Raw genomic sequence first — 20,476 nt, 5'->3', positions numbered from 1 at the left:
ATGGAGCTTGAATTGCTAAATGTTCCTTATTTACATTCATTCTGATTCCAACACATTTTGAAAAGAAGATTTAATGAGAAAAAAAATACTGCATGATATATCAGTGTGGAAACTTATTGTTTTGCAATTTTAATAAAGGCTGGAAATCATCCAGTAAGATTAACAAAACAACCTTTTAAAATTCCTATTGGAAGTTCTCCTTGATGTAAAATTCCCAGCTTCACTTCTGAGTCTGTTTGCATGTTTGCCAGCCTTTCATTCACCTGTTTGATGTGAAACCCCATTTAATTGCATTCAGAAAGATTCAACATGTATTTGTGGATTATTGTAAGAATTGAGGCAGATGTCTGTTTTTGATCAACTTCCTATTCTATCCATTAATTCAGACTGCCTTGATTTGTTTACTGATACATTCTTTTCATGTAGAAATTGACAAATGAAAGTTGGATCTAATATTTAACTTGGAAAGAATTGAGGTAAGGGCCCAGACCTTTTGATTCCTGTCGGAACCTTATTCAACCAATTATAATTGTATTATTACTTGTCAGTGATTTTCGTAGAGAGACTTAAGAGTGTGACCTGCTCTGGATGCCTCCCTTATAGAAAACTGACTAGGAATTCACAAAGTGCTGAATTAGCATTGGAAACCAAGCCATGCCACGACCCTTTTTTTAAACAACAAAAGGGGTTTAACGGTCCAAAACGTACTTTGAAATATGGAGCAAAAGTAAGTGTGTAAGGTAAGTAGTTGGGCAGGCTGTCAGTTGGTGGGATCATAAGCTAGATCAGTTTGAAGGGATGCATGATGGACTAGTGTTGACTCAGAGTGGAGGTTGTGTGGTAGCGTCAAGTCCAGTTGGGTCAGGAAACTGGTGACTTATCAATGGGGAGAATGGGAATTTTGGGCTTGTGGGTGGAAAATGTCAGGGTTTAGAATTTGGTCGTGGGGTGTATTGAACACTGGGAAGGAAGGCTCGAGGTCAGTGGGGAGTGTCATTGTTAGTGATTAGAGACAAATTTATTGCTACTCAGGAGTTAAAGAAGTTTTCAGTCACTAAGTCAAAAATATCAAAACCTCTGACTCTCTAACCTGAAGTTTGGAAACTCTTCTGGAAGACTCCAGATGTTGGATAATTTCCTATTGCACATTTTAAACTTTCCAGGCAGTCATAGAGTCATAGAGATGCACAGCACAGAAACATACCCTTCAATCCAACTCATCAACACTGACCAGATATTGCAAATTGATCCAATCCCATTTGCCAGCACTTGGCCCATATCCCTCTCAACCCTCATGTACCCATCCAGGTGTCTTTTAAATGTTGTAATTGTACCAGTGTCTACTACTTCCTCTGGCAGCTCATTCCATACATGCATCACCCTCTGAGTGAAAAAGTTGTCCTTTAGGTCCCTTTTAAATCTTTCCCCTCTCAACCTAAACCTATGCCCTGTACTTCTGGACACACCCATGCCAGGGAAAAGACCCTGTCTATTTACCTTATCCAAACCCCTCATGATTTTTTATATCTCCATAAGGTCACCCCTCAGCCTCCGATGCTCCAGGGAAAACAGCCCCAGCCTATTCAGCCTCTGCCCATAACTCATAAGCACAGCAGGTCAGGCAGCATCCAAGGAGCAGGAGAATCGACGTTTCAGGTATGAGCCCTTCTTCAGGATGCTGCCTGACCTGTGCTTTTCCAGCAACACATTTTCAGCTCTGATCTCCAGCATCTGCAGTCCTCACTTTCTCCTAGAAGATTTTAACCTACTGCGAATCCTCTTACAAGGATGTCTTCCTTGAAGAAGCTCTCTTCCTCCCTCGATTCCTGAAGAAGGGCTCATTCCCAAAACGACGATTCTCCTGCTCCTTGGATGCTGCCTGACCTGCTGTGCTTTTCCAGCAACACATTTTCAGCTATAACTCAAACTCACCCACTTTAGCAACATACTTGTAAATCTGTTTGGAACCATTCTACTTTGGTAATATCCTTCTTTTAGGAAGCAGACCAGATTTGCACACAATATTCCACAAATGGCCTAACCAGTGTTCTGTACCGCCGCAACATGAACTCCCAACTCCTTTACTCAATGTTCTGACCAATATCTTTACTATCCTATCTACCTGACACTCCACTTTCAAGGAGCTATGAACCTGCACTCCAAGGTGTCTCTATTCAGCAACACTCCCTAGGACCTTACCATTAAGTGTATAAGTCCTGCTAAGATTTGTCTTTCCAAAGTGCAGCACCTCACATTAATTTAAATTAAATTTCATCTGCCACTCTTCAGCCAAATGGCCCATCTAATCAAGATCTAGTTGTACTCAGAGGTAACCTTCTTTGCTGCCCACCAGACCTCCAATTTTGGGGGTGCCATCTGCAAACTTACTATATTCACATTCTATTCATATACTATGTTCACATGCAAATTATTTATGTATATGATGAAAGCAGTGGACCCAGCAATGATTCTTGTGACACACCACTGGTCACAGGCCTCCAGTCTGAAAAGCAACTCTCCACCACCACCTTCAAGCTAGTTCTGTGGTGATCTAACCTTGCTAACCAGACTCCCAGAGGAACCTTGTTGTATGTCATACAGATCACATCTAACGCTCTGCCTTCATCAATCCTCTTTGTTACTTTTTCAAAAAACTCAATCAAGTAAGTGAGACATGATTTCCCACACACAGAGCCGTGCTGACTATCCCTAACCAGCTTTTGCCTAGTCAAATACATGTAAATCCTGTCCCCCAGGATTCCATCCATCAATTTACCCACCATCAATGTCAGGCTTATCAATCTATAATTCCCTGGCTTTTCCTTATCGCCTTTCTTAAATAGTGGCACGTTAGCCAACCTCCAGTTCATCGGTACCTTACCTGTGACTATCGATGATTCAAATATCTCAGCAAGAGGCCCAATAATCATTTCCCTAGCTTCCCACAGAGTTCTAGAGTACACCTGATCAGGTCTTGGGGATTTATCCACTAAATTTCACCCTCTATTTCTCCATATTCTGTGCCTTCCATGTCTTTCTCTACAATAAACACTAGTGCAAAATACTTGATTATTATCTCTCCCACCTCCTGCGGCTTCACACAATGGCTGCCTTGCTGATCTTTGAGGGGCCCTATTCTCTCACTAGTTACCTTTTTCTCCTGAATGTATTTGTAAAAACCCTTTGTATTCTCCTTAACTCTATCTCATGTCCCCTTTTTGCCCTCCTGATTTCCCTCTTAAGTATACTTCTGCCTTTATATTCTTCTAAGGATTTAATCAATCTGTCTACACCTGACATATGCTTTCTTCTTTTTCTTGACCAAACCCTGCATTTCTCTAGTCATCCAGCATTCCCTACACCTAACAGCTTTTCCTTTCACCCTAACAGTTTCACCCTAATATTGTTTATGAATTCTTGTTAGCTCATTTTGAAGGCTTCCTATTTTTCAGCCATCCCTTTAACTGCAAACATCAATACTAATCAACATTTGAAAGTTCTTGCTTAATACCATCAAAATTGACCTTCCTCCAATTTAAGAGCTTCAACTTTTAGGTCCAGTCTATTCTTTTCCATCACTATTTTAAGACTAATAGAATAATGGTCGCTGGCCCCAAAGTGCTCCCCCACTGACCCCTCAGTCACCTGCCCTGCCTTATTTCCCAAAATTGGGTCAAGCTTTGCACCTTCTTCCGTAGGTACATCCACATACTGAATCAGAAAATTTTCTTTTGCACACTTAACAAATTCCTCTCCATCCCAACCCTTAACACTATGGCAGTCCCAGTCTATGTTTGGAAAGTTAAAATCCTCTACCATAACCACTCTATTTTCTACAGATAACAGATCTCCTCAAAAATTTGTTTCTCAATTTTCCGCTGACTATTAGGGGCTCTATAAGGTGATCATCCCTTTCTTATTTCTCAGTTCCAAATAGCTTCCCTGGCGGTACTCCCAGGAATATCCTCCCTCACTACAGCTGTAATGTTATCACTTATCAAGAACGCCACTCTGCCTCCTCTCATGCCTCACACCCCCCTTCTGTCCTTCCTTGTAGCATTTGTATCCTGGAAAATTAAGCTGCCACTTCTGTCCATCCCTGAACCATGTTTCTGTAACTGCTATGATATCCCAGTGTCATGTTCCTTACAATGCCCTGAGTTCATCTGCATTCCATATTTGACCTCTTGCATTGAATGTAGTTGTAGTTTAATTTACCTTGTCCTCTGCTTTGTTCCTGCCTGCCCTGACTGCTTGACTGGCTGTTTTTCCCAACTATACCAGTTTCAGAGTAATGTCTTTTCTCACTATCTCCCTGGGTTCTTGCCCTCACCCCCCACCTTACTAGTTTAAATCCTCCTAAGCAGCTCCAGCAAATCTCCCTGCCAATGTATTAGTTCTCTTCCAATTTCGGTGCATTCTGTCCTCCGTATGCAGGTCACTTAGTTCCGACAAGTCACCTGAGTCTGGACCTCTGGTCCCACACACAACTCCAGTGTACACTTCAGCAACACTCAGCTTCCAATTAGAATATCTGGCCAATGTTTATGTAGCACTCTTGATCTGTATTTATCCAGAATGTCAGTGCAGATCATTAAAGAGACTTGAGCTACTCAACACCTTCAGTTCTCTGGCACCACTCCCAAAACATAAGCAACTGCATGTGAACCAACAAAAACATTTACGCAGATTCAGTGGTTAGAATAAATCTGGAGAATGAATTCAGCTTTACAGTGCATAAAAGTATTTACATAAGAGCCAGTAACCTTCAGTCACCTTTCTATGCATTATTTTACTTGACACAAAAACATTGTACTTTCCAATTTAGATTTTGCCAAAATGATTAGTGCAACACTATTGTGAGACAGTTTGGTGGGGAATTTCCCTTTTCATATGTTCTTAAATGCTGGTTTCTGTTTAGTGACGTTTTTTCACTCACATTTTGCACTTAGAGCAAACAGCTGTTTGTAAGGGTTTGGCAAGTTTTCTGTTTTTCAATCTTCAAACATATTTTGTATTTTGATGTTCATGGGAATTAGGAGAAAAAAGCCGGAATAAGTTATGCTCCTTACATTTAATCTTTGAGCCTTGCCAGGAATTGTTCTTATTTTGCAGTGGTTTGATTCCAGCGTTCTTTAGAATATTGTTACTTGTGTTGCTAAGAAAGGACAGGCAGCACCACCAGCAATGAGGTGATCCTCGTGGTTTTACTAAATATACTACTTGCAATTTTCTTTTTTATTTCTTTGTTAATTTTAATCTAAATATCAACACATTGTGGCATTAACAGTCAAACCCTTTGGAATTCTCTACTCAGAGTTGTGGATGAGCTATCATCAAGTATATCTAAGGATTTTTAGTGTCTAAAGGAATCTTGAGATATGGAGAGTAGGTGGGAAAGTGAAATTGAGTAAGATCGGCCACACTCAAATGAAGTGTGGAGAGGCTGAATGAGCTGGGGCTGTTTTTCATGGCGTATCTGAGGCTGAGGGGTGACCAGAGATGTTGATAAAATCATGAGCATGGATAGGATAAATAGACAACGTCTTTTCTCTGGGGTGGAGGAGTCCAGAACTAGGGAACATAAGATGAAAGGGAAAAGGTTTAAAAGGGACCTAATGAAAGTCAGGATATCGGCCAGGATTGATGGATCCTTGCTTTAGGTTTTGGGAGGCTGGAAGAGTCTCTGTTTGGGAGACTTGCTTGAGGGGGAGTTCATGATGTCTTTCAATCAGCTGAGCCAGAAATATGAATTGTCCAGTAGGGACCTCTTTCATTATTTTCAGATTAGGGACTTTATACAGAAAAAAAGCTACATATTGGTTAATCCCTACAAGTCTGACATGGAGAAGAGAGTACTTCGGTCCACAGGTACTCTCTCAATCAGTACCTTCTATCATTTACCAGGAGATAGTGTCTCGAAGGACATTGAACGGCTGTGTGGAATCTGGACACAGGAATTGGAGGTGGAGATCTCATCAGAGACATGGGAGGATAGCTGGGAGAATGTGAGGAAGATTTCAATCTGTAACCGGATGCAGGCTATGCAACTGAAGGTTGTCCATAAGGTCTATTTGGCTCTGGACCAGCTTGTGAAATTTAAAAAAATGAACATCCTCAATGTGTCCCAAATATAAAACAGATATTGGTACTGTTACTCATTGCATGTGGTCATAATACAAGCTTCGTAGGTATTGGGGCGCTATAGCGAGTGTTCTGGAAGGGATCTTGGGAACTGAGGTCAGGGTAGATCCAGTATCCCCCCTCATGAGTCTGCCAAATCTGCTCACTTTAGATGCGCAAAGGAAGAAACTGCTTAATGTTCTTTCATGTCATGCAAGGAAGAGCATTCTGATGAGCTGGACATCGAAAAATCCTCCAGGACTTTTGGGATGGCGTAAGTTAGTTATGGAACATATCCCCCCTAGACTTCCTTACAAGTATGGTGCACCAGAAAAGGGAATTTTTTTAAAGGATGTGGCAGCCCATTTTGAATTTTATGGATGCAGATTTGTGGGCTATATTGATGAGGGCCTTTGTGCAGCTGCGAGGGCGATGTCTGGTGGTCCGGGGCCCCTGAGAGGTAGAATCCTGAATAAATACCGATATGTCAACTGACGCTTCTGGAGATGGGGAGCTTTGATGGGGTTGCGCTGAATGCTGTAATTTAACTTAGTTCAATCTAATTTAATTTTGTTTCATTATTTATTGCATTGTAGATGGGTAGTTTTTTTTCTCTAATTTGTGTAGTAGAGTAGTAGTTCATTTATTGTTATACTATAAAATTGTTATACTAGTTCATAGTAATTTTATAATTTTGTAAAAAATTCAAAATCTTATTCAATTAAAAAAAATTAGGGAGGGACCTTAGAAGCAACTTTTTCATGCAGAGAATGGTGTGTGTCTGGAATGAACTGCCAGAGGAAGTGGTGGAGGCTGGTACAGTCACAACATTAAAAGGCACTGGATAGGGATATGAATAGGAAAGGTTTAGAGCGATATGGACAAAGTGCAGGCAAACGGTACTCGATTAATGTAGGATATCTGGTTGCCATGAACGAGTTGGACCAAAGGGTCTGTTTCTGTGCTGTACATCTCTATGACTCTACTAGAGTAGGATGTTAATATATACCTGAGTTATACTGAACATTGATAGCTTTCAATAGTATAAGTATTAATTTGATATAAAATAGTATTGTAGAACTCATTGTATTAAACTTTAAAGGCTAATATATGCATTTTGTTTTCCTTCAAATTTTGTAAATGTTAATATTAGTGAGTGAGCAATTAGTGATTCACTATTGCACAACTGGCTAGTTTAAATTTCCTGTCTAATTACTAATGCATACTTGCCTGTTTTGAAGTGTGTGTGTGTGTGTTGAAGATGGCGGGTGGCAACGACATCATCTTCATGTATCCCCATAGCTGGAGCGCATCATGTTGAACCAAGGAAACCAAGCTTGAAATTTGAGAGATTTGGCACTGAAAGCATGCCAATTTTATTTTCATAGATATAGTTCCAACTTGATTGAAATTTTCATTAGTTATCTTTGACAGAAGTGTTTCAATGGCATCTCTTTCTGAAGTTAAGGAAATTTTATTTTGTATGCTTATTGTACCTCAGACACAGTTTTCTAAATTTATTAGTTCAGCTTCATTGACATCATTGCTTACAGGTCAAAGGAGCAGGAACTTGCAAACTGTGTTTGGTAATGTGCATTATTACATTGAATTTCACCATATGAAAGTAATTTGAAATTGAGAAAGTAAAATATGTACTTAAAGAACAATCTTGGGAGTTGATCTGTAAATGTTGACAAATATCAGAAATGTATCAAATATGAATGGCTTCATTAAGCCCTTCCCAATTCCCATAAAATACAAGAGTTTATGTCTTTCTTAGAGTCACTACTTCAAAAATAAAACCTGTATGTTATGGCTATCCCTTCACCCATGCCCCAACTCCAATAATCTATTCATTGGATATTGGGTCACAAGTGTGACAGAATGGGTACAGCTCCAACAACCTTGACACCATCCAGGTCAAAGCAACCCTCTTGATTGGCACTAGATCCACAACCAGTGACGCTCAGTATCAGCAGTGTGTACCATCTACAAGATGCACTGCAGAAATTCACTGAAGATCCTTAGACAGCAGACCCATGATCACTTCCATCTGGAAGGATAACAGCAGCCTCCAAGTCACTCACCATCCTGACTTGGAAATATATCAAAATTCCTTCACTGTTGCTGGGTCAAAATCCTGGAATCCCCTTCCTAAGCGTACTGTGCATCAACCCACAGCAGGTGGACTGCAACGGTTTAAGAAGGGAGTTCACGGATTTAGGATCATTTGGCACAGCCATTTTGGCACAAGCAATTTAGCACGGCCTGTTTGGCACAGCCTATTTTGCCGCAGACCCATTTAGGTGCAGAACTGTTTTGGCGCAGATATATGGTAGTCGTCAATGAAAACCAACATAATAGTAGAATCATTAAATGGGTAGTTTGCAGTAGTTTGTAGTTATTATTAAAATAACTAGTCATCAAAGAAAAGCAACTGTACAAGGAACTTTACAAGTGATCAACGAGTGCCTAGAAAATTTGGTCAGAAGCTTGCCAAAGAGCGATGCCTAACAACAGAGCGCTGAAGAAAATGGTTCGTAGGATAAGGAAAGAAATTGGTGCTTACCCAGTAAATCCAAGAAGTTTAGAAGAACTTGTAATTCCAGATAGCTTTAAAACATATTCTGTTAATGAATATAATGGAGAACAATGTTTACCAGCCGACAGCTGTAGCACCACCTGCAGAATTCTATATTTGGAAGAAAAAGAAATGCCGAGTTTCTGAAACAATCAAAAAAGTTATGTTGATGGAACATTCAAAATTTCCCTACCTCTATTTTCACAAGTTTATGTTATTTTAGGGGAAATACATAAAGGTGTGTTCCCACTGTTGTATGCTTTACTCCCAAATAAGTTACGAATAACATTGGATAAATTATTTGAAATGGTTCTGGAAATCCAGCCTGAATGTTGCCCTGACATTATCAACTGTGACTTTGAACTTGTACATCTCGTGCAGGGCATGATATTCCATCGAAATATTTTCTTTTTTTTTAGAAATTTTGAGGAACCATTGGTTAGGAGTGGACTAATCACAGATTAAATGCAGTTGATGCACAAATAATTACAACCTACTGGAAACTACCCATTTAATAATTCTACTATTATGTTGTTTTTCTGTGATGACTACTGTACATCTGCGCCTAAATGTCTGCGGCAAAATGGGCTACACCAGACAGGTCACGCCAAATCGCTCGCGCCAAAATGGCTGCGCTGAATGGTCTCACTCCGGGAGCTCACCACCACCACCTTGAGGGCATAGGGACGGGCAGTAACTACTGGCCCAGCCAGCAACACCCACATCCCACAAATGAATAACAAAAAGACAGTTGCAGTGAGGTAGTGTAATGGATGCTACGTTATGGTTATATTCCTTAAGTTTTTTTTGCTTGTGATACATAGGTTTAGTAGAAAACAAACCAAACAGCATATTGTAATTTCAAATAGTAATACTAATAGTAATAGTAAAATCCAAGCTATTATAATTTAGTCATGGTGCACTAGTACCTGGGGACAGTCAGTTATTTGGGCTGATTTCTCAGTTCTACGTTTTTTTGGATTGCGATTATTGGGAAAAAAATCCTTTGTGCCTTGCTTATTAATGATATGCTTTTGATTCAGTTGTACAAAAGAAGTTCAAGACTGGCGTGTACTCCTGAGCTAAATTAGTTGCTGTCAGCTAAATGTAACCAAAAAGCAGTGATATAATAGTTCATCACAGGATGCTGCTCTTTGCTAGAGTCACCAAATTAATACCACTCCTCAGCTTTTCCCTATAGCTGTGCACTTCTTCTTCCCCCCACCCCCCCCCCCCCCCCCCGTCAACCTAATTCTCTTCTGAAATACACCACCCTTTCAAGTAGTCCATTTAAGTTCATCATACACTCTTGTGAAAGTGCTCCTCTTAATGTTGCTTTTCATATGCCAATTTGCCCTGTTGTTGCCTATGCTTCTGTGTGGGAAGAGCCATTCCTCCTTTTGTTAAATCTCCATTTAATCTCTGCTCTAATGATTATGCCAGTTTGTGTAATTAAAGCCTATCATATCTCCAACACCATTTTAGCAAATCTCCTCTGCTCACCTTCTAAGGCCTTGCCATTTTGTTTGTATATTCAGTCTAATTCCAGACACCATAGGCTCAACAATATTTTAATATCTTCCTCACTTTTTGCACCCTATACCTCTATTTATAAAAATAAGGATTTCATTTTAACAGATAGCATTGAGCCATTATTGTAATTTGCACAGTGAGAGTAATGTCATCAACTAACCACTATCAGTGGAACTGTGTATGAAGAGAAGAATCAAATGCATAGCTCAAATGTGTCAAACAGCACTATCATTAAACATCTAAGACTCCATTTCAAACTGTTTACTATTCCACTGAGGATGAAAGAAATGGGGATTCAGAGCCAGAATGCATGCTGTCTGAGATTGAGGAGCCCTAATGTGAGCAAAGAATCTACCCAAGTCATGAGGATGTTACATGTTGAGTTGAAATTAAATTTTCTGAAATACTATGTAAAGTTAAGGGAGGAGTTTGGGCCAGTGTTTCAAATATTGCACAACTGCTAAACACACTTAAGCATTGTCAAGACCATGAAGCCCATAGCTCACCTGAATGCAGAAACCTTTTCGTTTGTGGGGTGAAATTGAGACGATCAGGGAACTAATCAACTATCACTGAGCCACTGGGGATTTACACTGTGGGTGAGCCCTGTTGTATGATTGTGCTTAAAATCTGATGTCACCATTTGGTTTATTTTGATGTGTGACAGGTAATGACATATGCCAAACAAACATCACCACTGTATTTCAAGAGTTGTTGGCAGGCACAGTGGTTTCCAAATTAGACTTTGATGCGGGATTCCCCCGGATGAAGCATCATACCAGTTCAAGAAAGGTGACAGATTCTGTCACTCATGTATTGGCAAAGACCTCTCACGAGATTCCTCTTTGACTTCAATGTAACAGCAGAGATAAATGAACATAAAGTCCTTGGTGACAAAGAATCTCAATGACAGCCAATATCTCAGATAACATCATTACTCATGGAATAAATAGAAAGGAACATGATAAAATGCTGAGATTATTAGACACTGCAGTCAGCAGGAACTTAATGGTAAATGCAGACAAGTGTTTGTTGAATGTAACAGAGCCAACATTAATGGGCAGAAATTCACAAGTGGCAGAATCAATCCATCCAAAGATAAGTTAGCAAAAGTTTTTATGCTAATTTTCAGTCTGAGGATAATTAAGTTGCCCATTTTTATGGATTTTTCTGTAATTTGGTTTTCTGTCTCCTCTATTCATGGTCCTATTTTGTATGTCAAGAAATTACCACAGTAGCTGTTCTGGAACAAAAAAAAGTGCTGGAGAGAGGAAACAGTAAACTGTTCATGTGCTATTTTCCCTGGAGTGTGAGAGGCTGAAGTGACCTTGTAGAGACTAATACCATCATGAGGGGCATGGATAGGGTGAATAGCCAAGGTCTTTTCCCCATAATGGGGTGTCCAAAACTAGGGGGCATAGGTTTAAGAGGGGAAATATTTAAAAGGGATCCAAGGTGCAACTCTTTCATGCAGAGGGTGGTGTGTAAATGGAATGCGCTTCCAGAAGAGGTGGTGGAAGCTGGTACAATTATGGCATTTAAAAGGCATCTGGATTGGTAAGTTAATAGGAAGGCCAAATGCTGGAAAATGGGACCATTAATTTAGGATATCTGGCATAGATGAGTTGGACTGAAGGGTCTCTTTCCATGCGAAACAGCTCTGTGACTCGATGACTCTAGTGACCCTCTATTAGAGTAGTATTTCTCTGGCACTTCTTGCATTTGTTTCAGATCTCCAGCATCTGCAGTCCTGTAATTCATTTTATAGTAGCTATTGTGTTCCTTTAATTTTAACCAAATCTATTTTTGAATGTGTTACGACAAGGAGATGAACCCTCTGTTAATTAAATCAAACACCTTGCCTCGTAATGTTAAAATATGAGTGATGGAGAACTTCCAACTTCCACTAAAAATGAATATTAAGTAACTATTTACAATTCGAAGTACCCTTTCTCTTGGCTGCTTAGTACCTGCTTTAAACTCTATAACAAAATGCTGTTCCAATAAGACATTTATTCAAATTACATCAACTTCATTTCAAAACCGCATAGCCACTGTCATATTTTGTGGCTTACTTCTTCCAGCTGAAGATCTCTCTGGGTAGTTGTCATCCATTTTACTGCGAAAAAGCTTCATATGAAAAGGTACCTTTTGATAGTGTTTCCTAATTTCTTGGAAATCAAGTTAGATCTCCAGGCTTATCTGTCTTGATGGTAGTTGCTGTCTCTCCAGTTTTCAAAATTCCCACATTTCTTATTCCCAACATCAGATCACCTCATTGGGTCAATTTTAACAAAAGAATAAATTCAAATTCTATTGGGTTTTAGTATCTATGGCATAATTTAAACTGGTTAAATTCAAATTGTTGTCAAAACAGCAACCAAAGCTCAAGGAGCCATTTCACAGTCAAATGTAAATTTTCCAGTACACTCTAGGACTGCCATCTAGTCACAAACACAGCCGCCTGTAATCTGTCAGTTCAGAACAGCCTTCATGCTCTTTTAAAGGTACAGTACCCACCTTCAACTTCATCACACATGTTCATTATCCCTTTCTTGTCCTGTAGTGGTAGCTTGAACAATACTGTCACCTCTCCATTTTACATTTCTTAAACTCATTGCAAGCAGGAAATTACATGCTTATCAATGCATATTTTAATCAAGACTTCATTATGATCTCTATTTACTCATGTTGCTTCTTGTGCCTGCAGTTTACCAACCAGTCTGTGCTGTGTATCTATCCATATAAACCCATCTTGGGTTTGCACTCAGTTTTTCTTGGCTGATCCCCTTTTTTTAAAAAAAACTGTTCCTTGTCACTCTATCTGTATTTTTCTCTAATGATATTTTGTGGATTCAGGTGGACAATTTAATTAAATTAGGTATAATTTATAAACAGTATGCATATTTTAGCCTGCAAAATAAATAGGAGTTATGTATACAAAACTAGTACAGAATGCAAGCCTTCATTTGACCTAAAGGGATGAAATAAATGCTTATTTACTGTTGCCCTGGCTTCAAATTGTGTAAATTTACAATGGACTGTTTAGTATACTCTCATAAATAGCATTGTTAGTGTATTAAAATTTAGATTTAGTCGGGTTCTGATATAACACAATAGTTCTTTTCTCATGATTTCATGTGATAAGAAAATCTTGCAATAGCTACACCATTTCAACTGATGGGGACGGAATTGCTACCACCGGTCGGGAAAGTTTATATTCTACAAATAAGTGTAAATTCTTCAATCGCGTTAAAGCCAATTTGTATTGAAGAAATTCGTAGGAGAAGCGACTAAGGATAATACTCCTTACTATCAACCAGTTTATGATTTACTGGAAAGTATGGACACTGTAAAGATATCAGGATTAACTCATGCCCTAAATAAAATAGCAAATCCTCACCTGAAGAATGGCCACCTTGGTAAGGTTGTTGGAAATCATAGTGCTGGCCTATTCAGTGGCATTCTATTTGTAATATACAGACACTCTTAAGTAATGTGCTTAACTATGTGTAAGAAGTTTTAAGGGAAGTTCTTTGCATGGGATTTGTACAGTATTTAAAACAGTTTTTTAGAAAGAATATACAAATGGATGTGCACACACAAGTATCTACGTTATTAGTTCCAAGGTACCTGCTGTTTTCAGCCATTTAGATCACTTTAGCATGGGAGTAATAAAGGATAGTTTGCAGTATGCCCATAAAGATAACCAATTCCGTGATATACTGGGTTGGTTACCAAGGTCTTAACCTCAAAAACAAAGAGACTAACAAAAGCTAATCAATTTTGTAATAGGGTTCTGCTATAGGTTAGTTGAAACTGTAATACCCCAGCTCCAAACACCTGTCCCACTGATCCAGGCATATCTTTGTATTAAAGTTCAGCAATTACTAAATACTAAATCAATATGAAATACACTGCTTGTAGATTTCAATCAATAAACTACAATTTATTGTCTTAGATACAACCACTATATTCCCACTGATGCTACCTTGTTCATGATGTTTGTAAATCAGCAATTGATGTGAAAAGTAACAGGTTCTGAAATGTCCAGCTTTAGTAATTATGAAATTAATACACTATTGAAAACAGTTGTAGAACATTCTAGATGCAACACAAAGGTTGCTGCAGCAAGTTTAACAAGTCAATCAATTCCATTATTACCCATTGCTTGCAGTCTACAAGTGCCTTTGGAATTGCGGATAGTAACTTCCTGGATTTTCTGCATTATTCTGTACGTATGCAAATTTTTGAAGTTACAGTTCAATTCAATGGCACAATGAAGCTGAATGCTGACAGTTATGCTACTATTACTAGTGCAGAGTTCTGGCTCACTGTTAAATCCATGAAAGAAAGCAAAGGGTTTTTATTTGTTGTCATAGGATGAAGCGTTGTGTATAGCATTTCTGCAGACCCTCTACCAAAGTTACTTTTACCAAGTGGTTCATCCAAAGTACAGAATTATAATCCCATATGAAGTTTCAATGAGATTTGCTGACCCACAACAGGAAATCTGTAGGATTCAATGTATTTTGCATGAAGTGATGGACCATAGCTTGTTACCCATATTTACCTCATGTTAAATCTGGAATGTTAAAATATTTCATTTCTATCTTTGTTTCAGGTGTTCATTACAAATATGTTTTGATTTAAGAAAACCCTGGCTGATGTTTGTAATACTATACCAAATCTAGTCTAAACCCTACATAAACAGTAAATACCAATCTGGTTAAATTTGAAATTTGTTTTAACCTTAAAGCAGTATCATGGGATAGGAATTGGTACACCCTTCCATTCTCAGTCCTGGACTTTTATATAAAAAAGTTATACAAGCTGAAAGTGAGGAAGTTATGATGAACCAATATTAAACCCTCCTTCAATATCAACTGCAATACTTTTGTCCATTACTGGGGATCATGCTTTAAGTAGATCACAAAACTGTTAGGGAGGCTGCTGAATTAGATTAGATTAAATTCTCTAGAGTTGGGCCAAAGGGCTTGTTTCCACACAAGTCCACACCAACCCTCCCCTAACCATTCCCCTACTCATGTGCTATGGACAATTTAGCATGGCCAATTCACCTGACCTGCACAAGTTTGGAACATGGGAGGAAACCCACGCAGACACGGGGAGAATGTGCAAACTCCACACACAATTGCCAGAGGCTGGAATTGAACCCGGGTCCCTGGTGCTGCAAGGCAGCATTGCTAACCACTGAGCCACCAAGTTAGTTACAGAGATTAATACCTTCAGCTGCCTGGAAAGATTAAAGAAACTGGGTGTGTTCTCCCTGTAGAACAAAGTTAAAAGGTGAGGTTTTCATAGTAGAATCATTCCATTGCAGGAAGAGCACTCGAAGAAGCAGCAGTGCCATGAAAAATCAATAGTGTTATAAAGTTGCACACTAATAATCCTGTTTTTCCCCAAATTTTCTTTTCATTTAGTTGGTGACCTGTTGGAGTCTCCCTCCACTTGTTGCAAGCCTTCCATTCTTGGCATCAGTGTAGTTGCCTGCTCTGTACTCCTTCAGTAACTCAAAAACATCCTCATATGTGATGGCTAAACTACATTTTTTTATACATTGGGGATGTAAAAATCTGGTTCAAGTAGTTGTACACCATAGTTACACATTGGGACTGTGCAGAATTCCCACCATAGTAGACGCCAAGAATGGCCAGAAAATTGAAAATTCTGATGGACAATTCCCTGCATCTGCAACTCTCCCTTTAAATCAGAGGATTCTGTACACTTATGGCAGTAGCTTCAAGGAAAGTTTAGTGTAACTCAAGGGTAACTATTGAATGGAATTGTTCTCTTCCCCGCCCCAACTCACCATTCCTTTGAACCAGAGCCCTTTACTCAACAAACCCCTCTTCCTTGCCAGACACATACTTCTGCCAATCTGGTACCTCCATGCACCTTGACCTGTGCTAAACACTTCACTTGCTTATTATACTATCTACCTCTGTCCTGGCACCCTAATCCCTATACTTGCATACTTATCCTTTCTCCCCGCCCCCCCCCCCACCAAGCATCTGTAAATTATGGACAGCCTCACAAATGGGTCACATTCTGGTGGTTCACTTTCCTGCCCTGGATTTTAAAACTATGTTTCAGCACTTACTGACAGGCACAATTGCAATGTTTTGGTGGATAGATAGCTTCAACCCAGAACTCAAAAAAAAAGAGTTCTAAACTTATTTGGGGAATGAAGAAATTACTGCTTGTGGACTTAATGCACTCTTGCTCAAGACGACACCATTATTAATTGCACATGCCTTCTTCCAAGCTCCTGACAGTGTTGATGACTTTTCCTGAGCCAGTGGGTTCTCAGTCATTTCAGTAACACAGCTTAAAGGTTGTTCTGGTATAACTTGTGTGTCATTAACATGCATTAGTGATAAACACTATTGACTAACTGTGGACACTGGATAACGCAAACTTTCTACTAAACGGGTATAGTGATTTTCTATAGTGCGGGGTTGCAGGGTAATGCAATTGTCATATTAGGGCAGAACGACTTTAAATGTTTCCTTCAAGGAATGTTCCTCCATCTCAAACTGTTTTCTTTGACTAACTTGAGACCCCGTAACTACTCTTCAATGAAAATATTGCAACAATCTTGTCAAATGTAGCAATCCCTTGAAACCTTGTGAGTACAAAGTGCACAAATACATGTGAAAAAAATCCTCCTCTTCATTAACTGCTTCTTTAACATGTGCATGCTGAAATAGTTTTAAAATACATCCTCTCCCTTATCAGGTTCCTCTGCTCCCCACATCCATTTTAGAATATTTACTTTCATATTGCCTTTTTGGTTTTCCTGCCATTTGTCGTACCTCACCAGTAAGTTCTCTTAAAGTGTATCCACAGCTGACAATATTTCCAAATTTGTGTCCCTAACACCACTAGATCATATAGATCTCTATAAATTACTGTTCACTATTGTTTCCATGTGACCATTATTCCTTTTAGTTAATGGGCTTCAAGAAGCTTTTCTTGAAGCTTTTCTTAATATTTGGAAAACATTTATCAAATTTTTTTAAAAAGATAGAGGCAAAGGGCAGCAAAATGTGATCCGAAAAGGAACTTCACTTGAAGAGCTGCACAAAGGGCTGACTGTCTTAAAGATTGCTTAGCTCCTTCCTGAGGATATTGATTCAAAAAGATGTTCATCTACATTCCAGATGAAATTTTAGAACATGACTATACATTCTCATTGTTTCCAGTTTCACTATAATGGCTGTGAAAGCAAATGATCCAAAACAAAATGCTTTGGTTTATTTTTGGCATGCAATTAAGTGTGTCACTTTGAAAACTAAACTCTCCCATATAAACAGTGACATATACTTGTGGGTGTCAGACTACCAATATTTTGAGTATTAAACTGTTCTATCTAGTACTGCACAATAACGATGTCTGAAAAATAGTTTAAAAATATTGACCAATATTTGCCAGAAATGTGTTCCTGGAAGACAAAGGATTACATTCATAGGCAAGAAACTATTTTGTGAAGTCCTTTGCATAAGCATATCAAAACATTTTACTCAATGATTATATTAAAGTTTCATACAACACGGCTATGAAATTGCCTTACATGAAAAAGCTTAAATCACACCACTACAAACTGTATAAAGGAAAGTTTACACACTTTATTTTATACTGGACATTATATAAAGAGTAACATGCCTTTTGAAACAATTACATAATCAGTCCATACAGTGCCTATGACCAAAAAGCAAAAGTACAAAATTGCATTTATTTACACCATTGCATGAAAGTCTCTCAAAATTAAGTGGATTCCATGAAACCAGATGAAATAAAGAATCTAATGCAGGTTTTCAAAAAGAGTATTTAAATATTTAGAAATATACAAAACTTAAAAGCTAAATCACAGTAAACTTCATATTATCCCTATCCCTGCCCACCCTCCACTTTTCCAGGACTATATTACCACTAATTGTACTACTAAGTGTACAGAAGAGGAAATCAAAAGGTTTATAATATGTTTAACAGCCAAAGACTCAAATGTGCCTGTACTGAATGAAGATCAGTGTTTTTTTTTAATACTCCATCAGTGATTTAGTAAATAGAATCATACTGGCAGCCACTAAGGTAATTATTCCATTTCTTTTCTTCCAGTTTTCATTTTGTTACTATCTTGATCATAGGTCCAGATACAAATAGACATTTAAAGTGTCTACCACTCTAACATTCCTAAAGAAAACAGATATTTGATCTTCAATGAAAGTTGGGCTCAAGGGAAAAAATAGATAAACAATGCAAAATACCAGTTATAGGTTATGGATCTATTTAGTATTTAAAATAAAGAACAAACTGCTGTACCTGTACACATGCACTGCATACAGATCACAAAGTGCGACATATTCTGAATGCAGCTCGTCAGTGCTTTAATTATGAGACATTCACAAAAAGCATCAAGGAAGTGACAAAACAATATAAATTTGGTCAGGCCTTTGGTAATACTTTAATACTTCTACTCAATCTTTGTAGCTATGCTATTTATACATATTTAAATCTAAAAATGCACATCAGCCTCAGTAAATTGAGGTCCAAACCAAAACACTTCATATAGTACAGGCAATTTCAAATTTTTAATAAACCACATTTTTGCATTTTAGAACTCCCATGTCAACTGCAATTTTGAATTTGCACCAGTAGTGATTTAAAGGCTTCCATTTTAAGGTCTTGTTTACATGTTTTTTATTTAATTACTTCAAAAAGAAACATTTAAAAACAAAGAAAAAGCTTTATTTACATCTGAACATAAGTGTAATCAGTTTTTTTTGGTGTGTAGTCCCCTTCAGTTGTTTGCCCAACAATAATTATCGTAACAAATATATTCAGATAAGGTAGACTTCAACTGACTGCAAACATAAAAAATGAGTGGGAAATCTATCAACCAAAATCCACAACCAAGTTTAAGCATCATATTCCCATAGCATTCCTCTCCATGAGCAAGTCAGCTTTCTTCAAAGTACTCAAATAGAATGGGCATCGTCTGTTTACAAATATGCTTGGGTAAAGTAGACCATTGCACTGCTTCTTGAGCTACCAGCATTCTACATATCTTGTTAAAAAGATCATTTTCCTCCCAGTTAGTGGAGCTGCATAGAAAGTACAAGTAATGAACTTCTCTGATTAATGGCACTCAGACATTCTATGGACCTCTTTTCAAATTGGCTCTGTCTCAAAATGTGCTGTATTTGTACATAAATATTTCCACATCAGGCTTAATTGCAAATGGTTGAATTTTTAAGATATAACTGCTTAAGAGGCAACAAATATTTCCAGCAAGATTTTTTTTAAAGTGTCCAGCACAATAACAAAGTGATAAAGTAGGTAAAAGTTGGTTTAATTCTTTTACGTAGAATGTTCACAATGACATTGGAACAAATTGGGAATGGATACCAATAGTTTTAAATATAATTAATTAATGTCAAAAACATACTAAATATCCTGTTCTTTGAAAAGGGCATATTTTCAAAACAAAACTAGCATATAAAAACTTCCTTTTAAGAATTCCAATATTGTTGCCTTATCGCTCCAAAAGTGAACACTGTGCAATTATACCTAAATTGAAGGAATTCTTCAAAATTAAATTCTTCAGAATCAAAAATTGCTTGCCAGCATGTCCATGAAGATCTATGCTTGGAAGGTCCATCATAACCATAAATTCCTTGTGTGGCTGGTGTTTTCAGTCTATTTTTACAGCAGCGTAGATTTTTCTTATGAACATGTACGCAGCATAGAATCCAATAGTTCCAGTTAGCAGCCAGAAAGAAAGCACCATCAGAGTTGTGTACCCAAAATACAACAATGATGGGATGAATTCCACAATATCCAGCTAGAAAAGAAGATTTTGTTTTTAAAAACAGTTTAGAATTGCAGTGCAAAAACATTAACAAGTTTCTGAACATATACCCTGCTGCTGCGAATTAGCAAACCTATAATGTGTCAACAAATTGAATTAACTTTGTTTTCTGTCACTCATACCTTATTAACGAAATAAAATATGGCATAAACAAGCACATAAAATGCTGATCCGCCAGACACCAAGAATGTTCTCCACCACCATCTATAATCCTGAAACGTCAAAGATAAGTCAGTTAATATTTTGATTAAAACTAAAACAAAAAAGCTTCCTTCAGTCAGTACTAAACAATGATATTTCAAAATAGGTCAATACATTTCAGAATTATTCTACTAATTTTGAGT

The 20,476-nt window shown here is 38.0% G+C and overlaps 1 protein-coding gene across 1 annotated transcript in view; it reads right to left on the bottom strand.

Annotated features, from left to right (window-relative positions):
• Positions 1 to 17,887: 17,887 nt before the first annotated feature.
• tm9sf4 (transmembrane 9 superfamily protein member 4) overlaps positions 17,888 to 20,476 on the bottom strand; it is a 46,922-nt gene continuing 44,333 nt past the window's right edge. Inside the window, exons 17-18 of the mRNA XM_060836404.1 lie at positions 20,255 to 20,344; positions 17,888 to 20,105 (exon numbers count right to left, since the gene is read on the bottom strand). Of these exons, the coding sequence (XP_060692387.1) occupies positions 19,956 to 20,105; positions 20,255 to 20,344 (240 nt within the window). The 3' untranslated portion in view covers positions 17,888 to 19,955. The remainder of the gene's footprint in view (positions 20,106 to 20,254; positions 20,345 to 20,476) is intronic.

This window comes from Hemiscyllium ocellatum, chromosome 15 (assembly GCF_020745735.1).
Source record: "Hemiscyllium ocellatum isolate sHemOce1 chromosome 15, sHemOce1.pat.X.cur, whole genome shotgun sequence".
Taxonomy (NCBI): Eukaryota; Metazoa; Chordata; class Chondrichthyes; order Orectolobiformes; family Hemiscylliidae; genus Hemiscyllium; species Hemiscyllium ocellatum.
Note: the sequence above shows the minus strand (reverse complement) of the source record. Positions and strands in the feature narration are given on the sequence as shown.